The sequence below is a fragment of the Melanostigma gelatinosum genome (assembly GCF_949748355.1).
Source record: "Melanostigma gelatinosum genome assembly, chromosome: 21".
NCBI classification, from domain to species: Eukaryota; Metazoa; Chordata; class Actinopteri; order Perciformes; family Zoarcidae; genus Melanostigma; species Melanostigma gelatinosum.
The window spans coordinates 17173843-17189863 of NC_136654.1; the positions used below are offsets into that span (position 1 = coordinate 17173843).

General features: G+C 44.0%; 3 protein-coding genes across 3 annotated transcripts; 2 read left to right on the forward strand and 1 right to left on the reverse strand.

Annotated features, from left to right (window-relative positions):
- Positions 1–115: 115 nt before the first annotated feature.
- cript (cysteine-rich PDZ-binding protein) lies at positions 116–2536 on the forward strand. The gene is made up of 5 exons (XM_079292913.1): positions 116–370; positions 565–630; positions 1010–1064; positions 1252–1355; positions 2069–2536. Exons 1-5 carry the CDS (start codon positions 355–357, stop codon positions 2131–2133), a joined length of 306 nt encoding a protein of 101 aa, XP_079149039.1. The 5' UTR covers positions 116–354; the 3' UTR covers positions 2134–2536.
- Positions 2537–3525: 989 nt separating this feature from the next.
- Positions 3526–5796, reverse strand: gch2 (GTP cyclohydrolase 2; the record flags this gene model as incomplete). The annotated part of the gene is made up of 6 exons (XM_079292928.1): positions 3526–3652; positions 3858–3942; positions 4071–4102; positions 4607–4662; positions 5014–5123; positions 5505–5796. 6 exons carry the CDS (start codon positions 5794–5796, stop codon positions 3526–3528), a joined length of 702 nt encoding a protein of 233 aa, XP_079149054.1.
- Positions 5797–9108: 3312 nt separating this feature from the next.
- msh2 (mutS homolog 2 (E. coli)) lies at positions 9109–15913 on the forward strand. The gene is made up of 16 exons (XM_079292791.1): positions 9109–9323; positions 9518–9666; positions 10126–10410; positions 10526–10672; positions 10806–10955; positions 11330–11463; positions 11758–11957; positions 12332–12441; positions 12552–12675; positions 13147–13297; positions 13368–13465; positions 13725–13970; positions 14683–14887; positions 14975–15222; positions 15306–15478; positions 15662–15913. Exons 1-16 carry the CDS (start codon positions 9116–9118, stop codon positions 15836–15838), a joined length of 2805 nt encoding a protein of 934 aa, XP_079148917.1. The 5' UTR covers positions 9109–9115; the 3' UTR covers positions 15839–15913.
- Positions 15914–16021: the final 108 nt, after the last annotated feature.

Here is a 16021-nt window from a genome sequence, read left to right on the forward strand (position 1 = left end):
GTCAACCAGAGAAGAAGAAAAAAAAGAGAGAAAATCTCTCTCCTTTTTATTATGTATTGTAAGCTTTAATATTATGGCCCATACTTTTAAATGGATATCATTCATCCTACTACACCCACCACTCTTTAACGTGAGTGACGTCGTACTGGATTTTCTGTGACGGACGGTAGAATCAGCCAATTGCATTTGAGATCGTCACAGCTTTGACCAATCAGCCTGTTGCAAGAAGGAAAGACGAAGAAACAACAGGAAGTTTACAAACATTGACCGAGCAAGCTAAGAGTTAGCTAACGTTTAGATTTTATTTTGGCCAACCGCTGAAAAGCATCGATTCAAAACAAACACAGAGGAAACATGGTTTGTGAAAAGTGTACGTATCGCCCTGTTAAGATCTATCTTTAAATCTAACCTGTTTTGTGTGCTTTTAGCGCAGTATTTACGTTACATCCTTTGAAAGCTAACTTGCTAGCTAACTGTTGTCATTGCTGTTGTTGTTTTGGTCCATGTTTTGGCCCGTTAAACGTGTTATTTTCTCTTCAAATTGTGTGTCACTCCTTATTTCAGGCGAGAAGAAGCTCGGTAAAGTCATCACACCCGACACCTGGAAGGATGGAGCACGGAATACAACAGGTAAACAGAGCACACAGATTCAGTGATCATGTGTTTTTGTCTGTTACTATGTTTATTTATGCAAGTGCACAAGAAAGAAATGAGTTTTTACTTATTAAACTCTCAAAAATATACTTTACAATGTTGCACATAAAACAGGAGTGAGTGTCTTTAATTTGTAAACCGTAATTATAGAAATAAACCTGCTTATGTTTTGTTTAATTGTTCAGATTTCCATTGGCTTTGAATTCCCATCCAATGCAAGTTCCCAGAGTCCACTGTGACATCTTCAAATAGCTGAATTTATCCGATCAGTCCAGTACCCCTGACCCCCAGGTTGAGAACATCTGTCTTAGATGGTGATGATTAGTTGAGTTCTTTCTGCTTCTTTCACTTTCAGAGGGTGGTGGGCGTAAGCTAAATGAAAACAAGATCCTGACTTCTAAGAAAGCCAGGTGAGTAGCTCGCTAAAGTCTGACTTCCACCATTTTCTCTGTTTTTATTTCCAGGAAGTCACACAAAAGTATTTTTATTGACTCAGTCTTATTGTTACACATTAAAATGTATCATCATCATTTATTCCCTTGACCCCATATTGGTGCATCTCTAGTTATGTGTCTGTAATGCATCTCCCTCTCTCAGGTTTGACCCATACAGCAAGACGGGCTTTGCTACCTGCAGGATCTGCAAGAGCTCAGTTCATCAGTCTGGATCACACTACTGTCAGGGCTGTGCATACAAGAAAGGTATAAACTCACTCACACTGGACTTTATACTGTACAGAAAAAAAACAAAGTTGGAGATTTTGGCACAGATTAAAACATATTCTATCTGGCAAAATACATTGTCTGACCAAGACAAATGACTTCACACATTATTCTTCACTGAGAATAACTAGTCTGAACATATCTGTATAATCTCCTGTAACAAACGGATCACTTTGAATGGTTGGGTCACCGAAAAAGGCCATGTCGTCTTGTATTTAGTTATGTAGATCGTTTTGGGTTTATTTGGCCATGTTTTGACACTTCCATTCATTAAGTGAACACAGCTCTGAATGAATGCCAAAGTTGCTGTGTCGGCTGGATTTGCTAACATTTGCCATCACAACTTTATAAACTGATATCATGTCAGTGTTGTATTGTACCAAATACCAAGTTTTGTACCAAAAAAATCAGTTATTGATAAAAAAAAGTTTGCAGACTAAGACGATGCAAGCAAGTTCCAAGAATATGATAGTTACAAAAATGGAATTTAAAAAATTGACAACCATAGCATGCATTTAAAAATGGATCTAATAACTTCTTTTGCTTTGAAGTTAAGAAGCATAATCCAGTAAATGGTCCTTTCCATGCTCCATAATACAAAAAGTGAAGCACCTGCCCCTGATATTGCTTTTCCCTCTAAACTGATTTTCTTTAATTGATTTTCTTTATTTCTTCTTTTTTTCTGTCTTCAGGAATCTGCGCAATGTGTGGAAGGAAAGTTTTGGACACCAAAAACTACAAACAGACATCTGTGTGACAGCGTGACGATCAATGAACAGTTCCACGATGTGAGAATGAGATGGATGTTCATGTTTGTCATAATTCCACAATGTCCTGCTGTAGGCCTTTTGTGTTATTCTTCCCACCATTGTGAAAGAGGGACTTGAGCTGGCTTTGCCCTCTTATTACAGAATATCACACAATGCCACTGGAGTTATTACAGTGGCCGTACACAGGGAAGCACTGTTGTATCCAAATACACCACCAGTCATCACCTGTTTCAAGTCCAGGCTTCTAGATTTTTTTTGTACATTTTAAATGCAGTACTTAGGCTTTAGTTCTTTGCTGTTATACAAAGTTATTTTCTCTATGTAATATATCAAGTGTTTCATTTTTGAGTGAATTAAACCATTTAATATGAAGGACATGTGACAGGATTCTTTTTTTACCTCCGCCTGACGCCATAAAGGGTACGCACAACATACTCATATCTGTCCTGTATGCCGGTAATAATTGGTTTGCTCTTACATAATCGTATTTGGAAACTGCTCGTTGTGCTGTCAGGTGCTCCTCCATTGCTGTCAGAGATATAGGTTATAGTTCACAGGTTGGTTGATGACAGACTCCTTTGATATCTAAAGGTCTTTTGCTCCTGTTATTCTGTGTCGTTGGGCATTCAGGGACATCATTATACTATCCGAGTTTATAGCTGTTACACAGCCATCCCTAGAGCCCTCATGTTTAGTCAATTTAATGTTCTCACTTACACGCTACATACTCAAAATCTATTATATGGAGTATAAAAAGTAGAAGGTGTCTTTTGTAATGTCATTAATGAAAACATAATGCACTGAACGGTTTTCTTGGCTGTTATCGCTTATGAACAAAGTATGGTTCACAACATTCATATTTTTTTTAAATCCTTTTATTTCAGCAAAGAATATTTCAAATACATGCGACAGATGTAATCATTTGCATCTCAGAAACAACATACATTACAAAGACTTTATAAATGGCACATAGTTAATTCAATTATTAAAATACGTGGATTGTAAGTGCGATGATGAAATAAGGGAAGGTGTGAGATCCACTTCGCAAAAGCACCAATGACATTCCTATTTTAAAAAAGTGAAAATCTTCAGTATTGACATGTGCCAACATCAGGTTTCATATTTAATAACGACACAATTGCAATATAAGATGCTAAATGTAAAATATCTACCAAAGGCACCAAGAATGGGAGTCTTATATTTCCTATAAAGTTCACAGTGATGGATTTCTGCAGCTGGACTGAAATCTATCTGGTCAGTGAGGTGAGCTCCAGAGTTTGCTTGGATCCTACATCAAACAGCAGCTTTATGTTTCCTGCTATTGGTTTCTAATTGGTCTCTTGCGTGTGCTACAGAGGCCCTGGAAGGACTGACATTCGTTAGTTCTGTGACAGGGACAGGAACTCTTCCCTGGTTTTGAGGTCCTCCAGGTAAACTCCCAACATGGTGCTCGTCACCGTGCGGCTGTTCATCTTCTGGACACCACGCATGACCATACACATGTGCCTGCAAACACACACAAATAGCACATCAGATGTGCAGCTGCAGCATTTGACGTGCTTTGAGGAAAGTCGTGCGAGGAAGTGGGGGGAATGTTGAATATGCATGTACCGGCAGTCTCATTATTGAACGTTGACCTTTTTAAATTTGCCCGTGTGGTAGTAGGGCAGCTTTAAATCATACCAATGATGAAATTGTGATGTGTACTTACGCTGCTTCAATAACCACAGCGACACCTTTTGGCTCCAGAGCCTCTGATATTCCCACGGCAATCTGCTTGGTTAGACGCTCCTGAACTGAAAGAGACAAAACATTGGAGCATATGTGAACATGATGATGCTAGATTGCATTCAAGTTCTTAGGTAAACTAGAAGAAACGGGCTGTTGATTATATGCACAGTCGGTTATTTATTTGGTCGCTGACCTTGAAGCCGCCGACTGAAGAGCTCCACAATCCTGCAGAAAGCAGAGCACAAGCACATTGAAGAGGAAGGATTAAAGATCAGGCATAATAATCATTCGTCTTTTGACAAACAGTCCCTGACTTTCCTTCATCTGTGAATGATTCACCCGATACAGCTCTGTGGTGCAAGACCCAACAACAGCAACAAAAAACACAGACTCTGTTACTGTTATTCTGGGTTCGTATGTTCAGAGATGGTGTGATATTTTAGGAAAGGGAGAAAGAAGGAGACAGACAGAGAGGCTGTGATAATAACTGGTGATTCCCACAGGTCTGAGGGGATTTTCTCATGGCTCGAGAGCGGATAGAGTTCAGACTGCGAGTGTGCTTGGGGGACTAGATGATGGCCACTGGGCTTAGACTTAATCCTACAGGTCAATGCGCTGAAATAACAGAAGAACGCAGCCACCCGGCACCAACACCAGACACACACACACACACACACACACAGCAACATTTGCAGTGGCAGGGTTATGATGTGTGTGTGTGTGCATTACCTTGCCAGCTTGCTCAGTCCCACCACTTTTTTGTTGGGAATATATCCGATGTGAACCTGGAGAGACAGCAGGTGTCGCATAATCACAGCAAAGAATGGTGAATATTATCAATTCAAATGCTCACCATACAACACTTAGATACACGCGCACAATCATATGAGGACTTCATATTTGCTTTGTATTATCAAATTAAATGCTAACTTCATGACGTTTAGAAACACACACACACTTTAATGATGATTTAATATTTGCTTTCGGCCCAGAAACACTTCACATGCACAAGCCCTTTACCCCCTTCACACACACACACACACACACACACACACACACACACACACACACACACACACACACACACACACAAACACACACACACACAACACACACACACACACACACAGCCTTACCTTGCCAAAAAAGGGAACCAGGTGATGTTCACACAGTGAAAACACATCTATGTTCTTCACAATCACCATCTCATTGTAGTCTTCGTCAAATATGGCGTTGTTTAAGATGTCTGGGGGGTTACAAACACACATATGCACGCTCAAAGAAATATCTACTTACAGTCAATGATTCACTTGATAAATGTTGGAAAAATAATCGAGAAGACATCTTCAAGAAATCATAGAAACCCGTCAAATCTTTACATTTTTGAAGGAGGAGCTACTTTATTTCATTTCTTCCTTTCTTTGACTCCACATTTGTGCGTTTCTTATGCCACCACCACAAACTACAGCTATTGAAAGGTTGAACCGTCACAGTTAAAACTGCGTTACAGGTGGGTTTTTTCTCCATTTAATCGATAAGAAAAAGAGAGGTCACATCACGTCAACTCGCCTGTACGAGGATCAATCTCCCAGAAAAACCCCCCACAGAGATGAACCTGTTTACTCACCCTCGATGTTCTCGTGGTACCCCTTGGTGAGGAACTGCATGGCCTTGGCTGCGCGCAGCGGCGTGCGCAGCAGCCCCTGCCGGCTCGTGTCCTCCCCGAGCTCCCGGATTATGCTGGTGTAGGCGGCCTCGAGCGCAGGTAAACGGGACTTGTCCTCGTCCTCTTTGCGGGACGTCTCGTGCTTGCGGTGCACGGCGGACTTCTTGGTGTCGATGATGAGGTCGTTGAAGCTGTTGTTGCACTGGAACTCCTCCACGGTGTCGTTGACCTTTCCGTTGCTGTGGCCGTTCATGTCGGAGGTTTTGTGGGTTTTTCTTTTTTGTCTAGCTCTGGAAGACGAGAAGGAGAGATGAGAGGAGTCCTGGAGCTGAGATACACTGCAGGTCTGGAGAGTTCAACTACTCTTGGTCCCGGTGCTCACCGCGTTTATAAAGCCGAAACCCGGTGCCTCGTGCGCATCATTTGTCAAGTTGCCGCCTACGTCAAAACATGTATTATCGTCAGCAGGTTAAATGTCATCACAGAGCCCCCCCCCCCCCCCCCCTCCCTTTACTAGAAAATACACAGACTTCTCTCTTACTGCAGGCTCGTGACTTTGTAATTTACTGCAGTTTGTTTGCATGATGTGAAACAGTGAACAGCAGCAAATCCTCAATTCTGGAAAAGCCAGACAATATTTTCCTTCATAAATGAATTCAATTAAAATAGTTAGCAATTCATTTTATCAGAATCAGAATCAGCTACTCTGTTTTTGTTGTTGTTGCATTCAATGTACTCACACAGCTAAATACAAAAGGTAAAAAACCCCCCCTGACATTTAGTATTATGTACATACAACTAGGTGAAGGAGATACATATATGTACATATATATACATGGGTGTGTATATACTGTGTATATATATATATACACAGTATATATATCTACACACACACACACACGTATACAGTTGCACACACAATTGTTCAACCCCCATTGCAAATTAGTCCAAAAAGAGACCATTGCACAAACAAGGAAAAGGTAGCCTCTGTGCCAAAAAGATAACCAAGGCACTGAATGGGATACCTTTGGAAGAATAGTTTACAAGCTCAAAGTTAAAGGAACACTGGCTACACTACCTGGACGTGGCAGAAAGAACAAACTATCAACGGGCGGCCAAAAACCCTCGAGTGACTGCAAGAGACCTGCAGCAAGACTTGGTGGCAGCAGGCACGAAGCAAGGTTTCAGTTTCCACAGTAAGGTGCTACTAAACGCTGAAGGTCTCCATGCCCGAACTTCGAGACGTTCACCAGTGATGAAACAAAACTGGAACTTGCCGGGCCCATGGATCAGCGATATGTCTGGAGTAGGAAGAATGAAGCATACGCTGAGAAGAACACTCTGCCTACAGTGAAGCATGGCGGTGGCTCGGTGATGCTCTGGGGTATCACATGTGGCACAACTGATGGCACAGATGTCATATATTTATATTTAACAGCCAGGGTGTGTGTGTAGAGAGAGAGAGAGAAATATGAAGGCCTTTATCTATTTTATTGTGCATATAAGTACTTATATTTGTATGAAAAGTACGATACAAATAAAGAGTGGCATGTATATATGATTGAGTGTTAACATTTGTAGAGCCCTGCCATGATTATTCCAGCTGTGTCATGCCTCTTTTGTCGCGGCAGCTATAAAGACTTCTGGAAAGAATAAACTGGTGTTTCCTCTCTCTCAGCTCCTTCATAAGCCTCCTCATCTTCTCGAGGTGCATCTCAGCGATTAGAAGATCCTCCATGATGGCAGAGGGGCAAATATTTCTAGGTCAAGCGAGGAAAGATGATGCGAGGAAGACCAAGTTATCATATTGAAAAGCATCCATGGTTCCTTTCCCTGCCTTGACAAGTCAAAATGCCTGCCGTGTCCACTGCTCAGTTTTAACCCTTCTACACAGAGACATAACTTGTTTGCATGTAGCCATTCAAAACATTTCATTTAAAATTTCAATCTGGGCCAAAGTGATGGACCAACCGACAGACAGACACTAAAGTGATAAAAATAGTTACAAGTCGGGGCAGGATGAAGGGAGATTAAATGCTGGCTGAATAAATCTGAAACAAACTGTCTGTGTTGGTGAGTTCATGGCTTTTTACTGAGGAGAATCAAGTTATCACAGCAAACAAGGACAACGTGCTGCTCGGCTCATGACGACCTTTAGCTCTGTAGTGTCTGTTGATGCCTCAGAGCTCCTCCTGTATGTGGTGTGTGATTACTATGGTGATTTACCGCTCACAAATTGGTGCAAAGGGAAGTTTAAAGGGGAAAAGGGGAGCTGATATTCTCACATGCAGGCATGTAATTAACCTTTATGTTCTACCCTTCAATCAACAGCTCCCACTGTGTCTTGGACTTTCCCCTCAGCTGAATAATTGTATTACTACTTTTTATTTCTTTCTACATACATTTAAAGTCCTTCAAATATACCCAGCAATATAAGTATATGATGCTCAATGCAATGCAGCTGATCAACAATGAAAACTAATCCTTAAAATCAAATAGGTGCAATTAATGCAATGCATGCCAACATCATATAATACCAAATTCGCCTTGCACAATCTAATCATGAAGTAAGAGTAAATGATGTGTTTTTACACGGTGTGATGGGAATATTTGACAATGCTAGCAACTCATTATTTGTGGTGGTCATCTGTTATTTCAAGGCTGAAGGTCTTTACAGTGCCATTGGTGGTGATTCACCAAAAAAGTTTTTGCAACTGCTAATAGGCTTAATTAGATCAATTTATTTTGTAATTAACAATATTTCAAAGCAAAAGCAGCAGCAGAGCCAAAGCAAGAGCAACTGATACAAAACAAATAACAATCAATTTATAGTATTTTCTTTTCTTTCAAATCTGAAAGATGTTGAGCACATTTCAAATACTTCTATATTATTATTATTGTTATTATTATTATTATATTTTCCCTCTTCTTCTTACCAATTAGTATTCGGGTTTTTAATGCCATGAATCAACACGCTCTGAAACGGTGTTTGGCGCTATGCATCTTTTTTACGTTGCTGACTGCTTTGCGATCCGCAAATAAACACAGAGAAGAAGAAGAAGAACTTTGTAGCAGGCAGGATTTAATTCATGAAATATACGAAACACTGTTCCGACTCAAGAATATGGGTATTTTTGTATCATTTATGTGGGTACCAGCACACAGAGGGGTAAAAAGGAAACGAAAGAGCCGATAAATTAGCAAAACAAGCTTTAGGAAGTCAGCACAAGACAGACAGTTTACTCAGCAAAGCAGAAGCTAAATCAAAATAAATATTATTAAGGAATGGCAGCACAGTTGGGATGTAGGAGACACAGGAAGACATATTTATGCTGTTCAGAAAGAAGTTGGCAAAGGGAGGCCATCTAGAAGAAGCACCATAGAGGAAAACATGTTAACATGTTTTTTTTGGTAAGGGGATTGGTTATCGAGTCCACACTCCAATTTAGTAGGTGGCGGTAATGCACCTTTCACTGGATGCCACCCGCCATAAAACAAAAAGAAGAAGAAGAAGAAAAATAACTTTGTTTCCGGTTTGGCTGCAGCGCGATACCAGCGCGGGAGATTCCAGCATGGCGGTGCAGCCGAAACAGAACCTGTCTCTGGACAGTGCAGCTGAGCATGGCTTTCTCAGCTTCATTTCCTCCATGCCGGAGAAACCGGACACGACTTTCAGAATATTCGACCGTAGTGATTACTACACTGTTCACGGAAAGGACGCCATATTCACGGCGAAGGAAGTTTTCAAGACGAATGGAGTCATCAAATATTTGGGCTCAGGTAATCTCGCCTCTGTAGCTGAAGCTTGCAAACTGGCAGCAGGCTGCATAGAAGCTTAGCTGTAGCTAAGCTAGCTACAAATGCATGCATCAGCTGCTAGTCCTGCTAGGTACTGCATAACGTTAGCTAGTTTAAATGTAGTCGCACTGACGGGTTGTTTTTTTTATCATTAACGTGGCCTTATTGGTCTACAGGGAGTCGCAAGCTGGAGAGTGTGGTGCTGAGCAAGCTGAACTTCGAGGCCTTTGTGAAAGACTTGCTGCTGGTGAAGCAGTACAGAGTAGAGGTGTACAAGAACCACAGCAAGAGCAGCAAGGAGCACGACTGGAAGATCGACCACAAGGTATTGTGTTGGTTGTCGAGGAGTGTCTGTGTTTTCTGTCTGTTAAAGACTCATCTACCATTTTAAATGTAGGTGAGCCATGTTGTTGTCCCTACTTTCTTTGTGCCAGTGCTCCATTATACAATGTGTTCTTAGCAGAGGCCCTGTACTGTATATAAAGTATGCAAAAGCCATCATAATTTGAATTAGGCTGATCCGTGTATGGATCGATGCAAACACGTTAATAGTATTATGAAAGTCCAACATAGTCCCAAAAGGTTAAGACAGACATGAAACTGCTTAAAACAAGTTATCTGCAGGTCTTTACCATGTCAATTTAAAGGTCATAAAATGTCAATTTTGTGTTCACAACTTGTTTCTGCTGCCTCCTAGTGGTCAAAATATACCAATAAAATGAAGGCTTGTTTCTCCATTTGTCTGTTGCCTCTCGTCCGTCTGGCCCATTTCCTCCACTCTCAGGCCTCTCCAGGAAACTTGACTCAGTTTGAGGAGATCTTGTTCGGTGGTGGAACCGGAGCAGTGGGTTGTGCTGGAGTTGTAGCCGTGCGGTTCGCCACCGGAGCCGACGGACAGCGCGTGGTCGGGGTCGGCTATGTGGACGCAGCCCAGAGGACGATGGGGGTGTGCGAGTTCCCAGACAACGAGATCTTCTCCAACCTGGAGTCCCTTCTGGTCCAAATCAGCCCCAAAGAGTGTCTCTTGGCCCAGGGCGAAGTCAACACCGACGGCAGTAAACTACGGGAGGTAATGTGTGTTTCATCAGATGTCAGCATTCTTTAACGCCCACTAACGGTACAGGCCGAAGTATGGTGCGATTATGGCGTGAAGAAGACATTGTGGTTATCGTGTGTTTGTTTAGGTGGTGCAGCGCGGCGGCATGCTGATCTCGGACAGGAAAAGGGCGGAGTTCAGTGGCAAGGACATGATCCAGGATCTCAACAGGCTGCTGAGGGCCAAGAGAGGAGAGACCGTGGCGAGCAACACGCTGCCTGAGCTGGACAAGCAGGTGAGCAAACAGAAAGAGATCCCAAACGATTCCACCTGGCATCGTACAAACACACAGTCATCATATCAAGAAATGGGTCATTGAGCCTTTTTGTGCCCTCCAGCTGTTTTAAATACGGTGGTTTCATTCACAGGTGGCCATGTCGTGCTTGGCTGCAGTGGTGCGTTTCCTTGAACTGCTCTCTGACGAGTCCAACTTCAACTCCTTCAGTCTCACCCCACTGGACCTGGGTCAGTACATGAGGCTGGACAACGCTGCCGTGAGGGCTCTTAACCTCTTCCAGGTCAGTGACAGGGGACCGCACACTTTCCCCTAATTGACGAAAGGGTCGGTTCACCCAAAACACCAAAAAAAAAACCAGTCTCTCGCCAGTCATGCATGTAGTTTTGATTTTATCGGCTTTTACCTCTCAGATTTCTGCTGATACAATGGAAGTAAAAGGAAATCAGCTTGTTGTGCTGAAAACATTTAGACATCAGTTTAAATCAGGAGATCAGGACATAAACTTGTTCCAGGGCGGTGTTTACTGAGCCTCTTGTTTTGCGGCTGGCGCATTTTCTATGGTTGTGGATGTCATGGGATCTCTTTTGTAGACGTTCTCGTGATAATGTTCAAATAGGCCACGGGAAGGTGTTAATGTTGAATTTAATCCTCCAGGGATCACCTGACGACACCAGCGGAGCTCATTCGCTGGCCGGTCTGTTGAACAAGTGCCGTACGCCGCAGGGCCAGCGTCTCGTCAACCAGTGGATCAAACAACCGCTCATGGACAAAACCAAAATAGAAGAAAGGTAATTTTAAATGACGGTCACGAGGTGCGACGTCTGATGTCCTGAGGCATATTTGAATGGATGGTCGCAGAACATGAAACTCAGATTTAGTAGGCTGCAGCTGTTATTTCAGTGTGTCGGATGCACATTTAATAAACAGTTGACACTCGATCGGGACCTCCCTGTTCTTTTGAATAACAGCCGTGTGTTTTATTTGAGCAACCGTAGATGCAGTCCAGAGTAGCATTGCTTAGATTGCCACATAAATTCATTACACTAGGACACATTTGTGTGTGTGTGTGTGTGTGTGTGTAGGCTGGACCTGGTGGAAAGCTTCGTTTGTGACTCTGAGCTCAGGCAGACCTGTCAGGAGGACTTGCTGCGGCGGTTTCCTGACCTTCACCGTCTGGCCAAGAAGTTCCACCGTCACTCTGCGACGCTGCAGGACTGCTTCCGCGTCTACCAGGCTGTGAGCCACGTCCCCGCCCTCGTCTCTGCCCTGGAGAGATACTCGGGTACACACAAACCTGCAGTCCATACCATCGGAACACGACACACACACACATTCATAGACCGATGGCAGAGCATGGTGCCGACCTGCCCATCGGGATCTAATCTGAACGGTCGATTGGGGTTCAGTATTTTTGCACGAGGACAATTCGACATGCGGAGCCGGGGAGCTAACCGCTAATAAAATATGTAATCTTGTAAAATGTCAGTTCAGGCCGTATTTCTACATTTTGGGGAATAAGCTTATTGGCTTTACTGCCTTAAGTTTGAGTGAAGGCTGGTAATGAACCTGATAACTGTTTATATGCATACTGTTTATTAGCATACGTTCATTGTCCGTACATACTACCTGTTTTGTTGTCTGACGTGTGTGTTGTAGGTAGCTACCAGGTTCTGTTGGAGGCGGTGTTCCTCTCTCCTCTCAGAGACCTGCAATCGGACTTTGTTAAGTACCAGGAGATGATTGAAACCACGCTGGACATGAACCAGGTCTTTGCTTTGGTGTTTTATCTTCACATGTACAATGTAAGAATATTTGCCTCTGTATTATGTTTAACAATTCTACACGTCGTTTAACGGGCATTTGTACTTGCATGTAGATTGACCACCACGAGTTCCTGGTGAAGGCGTCGTTCGACCCAGCGCTGAGTGAGCTGAGAGAAAAGATGGATGCTCTGGAGAAGAGCATGCAGGCGGTGCTGAGCAGTGCAGCCAGAGAACTGGGTGAATATACACAAGCAAACACGCAGGGATCCAAGTCGATGACTTATTTATCTAATGGGTAGACGTCTGTGCAAAGAAGTTTGATTCTGACAAAAACGCCAAAGCAATTCAATTACACCATGCGGTCATCATGTGCTGCAGCGACACTGAGTAAAGTAAATGCTAGTTCAGCGATAACGATAATGTTTGAGACTTCACTGGCCCCAAAAACTCATTTATTCACTCATATGTAGGCCTATAAATGAATAGACTGGGTTTATGTCAACATATTCAACATAAGACCTGGCTTTGTTGAGACTGTCTATAGATCTCCTCCAGAATAATGAGTAATGTGGGATTACTATTCCTAATCTCACGGGCTATTTGGGATTTTTTTTGGGGGGCGTGTGCTAATTTGGACGTTGGCAACGGTCAAAGCTGCGACGCATTACCCGGATGATGTTTTGAACTTCGGGCAACTTCGTGTTTCAGGTCTGGACGCTGGTAAGACGGTGAAGCTGGAGTCCAACGCCATGCTGGGTTTCTTCCTGAGAGTCACCTGCAAGGAGGAGAAGAGCCTGAGGAACAACAAGAAATTCACCACGCTGGATGTTCAGAAGAACGGAGTGCGCTTCACTAACGGGTCAGTCTCACTGCGTCACACGCTCCACGTCTGCCTCGCTGTCAGCTGATGCTCTGTCGCATGTTTACAGTAAGCTGAGCGCTCTGAATGAGGAGTACGCCAAGAACAGAGAGGAGTATGAGGAGGCCCAGAATGCCATTGTGAAAGAGATCATCAACATCGCCTCAGGTGAGGAACGTCATCACATGCTGCTCACCGTCTTCAGCATGATTTCAGCAATCGATTTGACAGACAATCTCATCATTCCGTGGAGTTAGATTCATATGACCCTTTATTAATGATTTCATTCACATTTTCTACCAAACGGTGCAGTTCTCTTAACTTCTAAATAGTTTGGTTTTGTGGTCACATGGTGTACTTCAATCAGATTTTAGTCGTTTCTTTAGGAGCCGGCATGTGCTGCAGTCTGAACTCTGTGACCCGGCAGGTTACGTGGATCCTCTCCAGATGCTGAGCGACGTGACGGCTCAGATGGACGCGGTGGCGAGTTTCGCCGTGGCGTCCGTCTCTGCTCCGGTGCCGTACGTCCGGCCCCGGCTGTTGGCGGACGGCTGCAGGCGTATGGAGCTGAAGCAGGCCAGACATCCCTGCATGGAGACGGACGCAGACACCGCCTTCATACCCAACGACATGTCCTTCGCCCAGGGAGAGAAGGACTTCTATATTATAACGGGTAGGAAGAGATGACTCTGTTCCAAAGTGGAGTATCAAACTTTCAGCGTAATTGGGAGAAAAACTCACAATAAAGCTGCAGATTTGGGTAATAATTCTCTGTAGGTTTATCACAGAGTGACCCCTTTTCCAATTACTCAGACAGACGGGGTTCCCACGTGTCCTGAGAAGCAGTTAACCAATTTTCCAGTTGTTTAAGGTGACACGCTCGTTTAGCAACAGTGCTCTTTTTGCTTCGCTGGCTTTGTCTTTTCAAACACAACGCTGCCTCGTTGAGCTACAATAGATCACACCATGACACGTAACCTTGAAGTGCCATAGACTGCATGTCCTTTTAAATCAAGACTTCCACAGAGACGGTGTGATCCCTGTGTCATACCAGACAGATTATCCAGGAAAAGGATGTCTGGAGCTGCGTGGGAGCCCTGGGCAGACGATCTAGAGCTTCCATTCTGCTTTTCACCCATTCCATTGATTCAGAAATCAGTCCCACAATTGTGCCGTTTTGTGGAAATTGTGTTACCTCAGTCGTCATATTTTTTTTAATCCGTAAACTTCCTAAAACGCACAATCGTCATGGTTTTTCAGATGTGATGTAAACAGAGGAATTCTTAGAACTTTAGTTCCTCGTCTAATTCTTTAGTCGAGTTCCTTTTCTGAAGCCAAACAAGTTAATCTGTGATGATGAAACTCACGACTCTCCTCGTCTGCAGGACCAAATATGGGCGGCAAGTCCACGTTTATCCGTCAGGTCGGTGTGATTGCTCTGATGGCTCAGATTGGCTGCTTTGTGCCGTGCGAGAAGGCGGAGCTTAGCGTGATTGACAGCATCCTGGCCAGGGTGGGAGCGGGAGACAGCCAGGTCAAAGGAGTGTCCACCTTCATGTCCGAGATGCTGGAGACGGCTGCTATCCTGCGGTAAGAACAAGACTTACAAGCTGGTGTAAAACTACAAAAGACGACACACACACGAGCCTTTTCTCATCGCGGGTGTCGTCCCTCCAGCTCGGCCACGGAGAACTCGCTCATCATAATCGACGAGCTCGGCAGAGGCACGTCCACGTACGACGGCTTCGGTCTGGCCTGGGCCATCAGCGAACACATCGCCTCCGAAATCGGCTGCTTCTGTCTGTTTGCCACTCACTTCCACGAGCTGACGGCGCTGGCGTCGCAGCAGCCGATCGTCCACAACCTGCACGTCACGGCCCTGACCTCCCACAACACACTCACCATGCTGTACCGAGTCAAATCAGGTCAGCTCGGCACAATAAAGTCTGATCTTTTTGGTGGAGAGGAGGCAGGTGAACTGACCCAGGCCCCCTAACTGTGTGTTCAGGTGTCTGCGATCAGAGTTTTGGAATCCACGTTGCCGAGTTGGCGTGCTTCCCGCCGTCTGTGGTGGCCATGGCGAAGGAGAAGGCGGAGGAGCTGGAGGAGTTCCAGGAACCTGCGGGGGAGAAGTCTGAGCAGGAGGAGCCTGAGGCCAAGAGACGCCGGACAGACAAACAAGTACGGGTGACTTCCAGTACCCTGTCAATATATCGCCATGCATAATTAACCTCTAGTTTTAAATTATCAATGGGTCAAATGTGTAATGTAAAAGGGGGTTACTCTTAGTAGCATTTCCCACTGACCTAAACATACATTGTCATGAGGCTGACTGCTGTTTTGTTGCTATTCCCCATCCTTCAGGTGGGGGAGAAGCTGATCCAGGACTTCCTGGAGAAGGTAAAGTCCCTTCCTGCTGACACCATGAGTGAAGAAGAGGTGAAGGCGGCCCTCAAGAAAATGAAGCAGGAGCTCGTCGCCCAAAACAACACGTATATCACAGAGATCCTTTCACGCTGCGTTCCTGCAAAAACAGCTTGATTTTAGACTCACGCGTTCATCCTGGTGAACCACACTCAGTTTGTTGTATAGTTTTTCAATAAAGAATAAATTCTGGATGTGCCGTAGTGTTTTTTGACACCAGATTTCTTCGTAAACACTTGGCGTTATGTAAACCTGAACTACACCAATACCTCCTGTGGTCCTTCAGCAGCATTTCTGTTT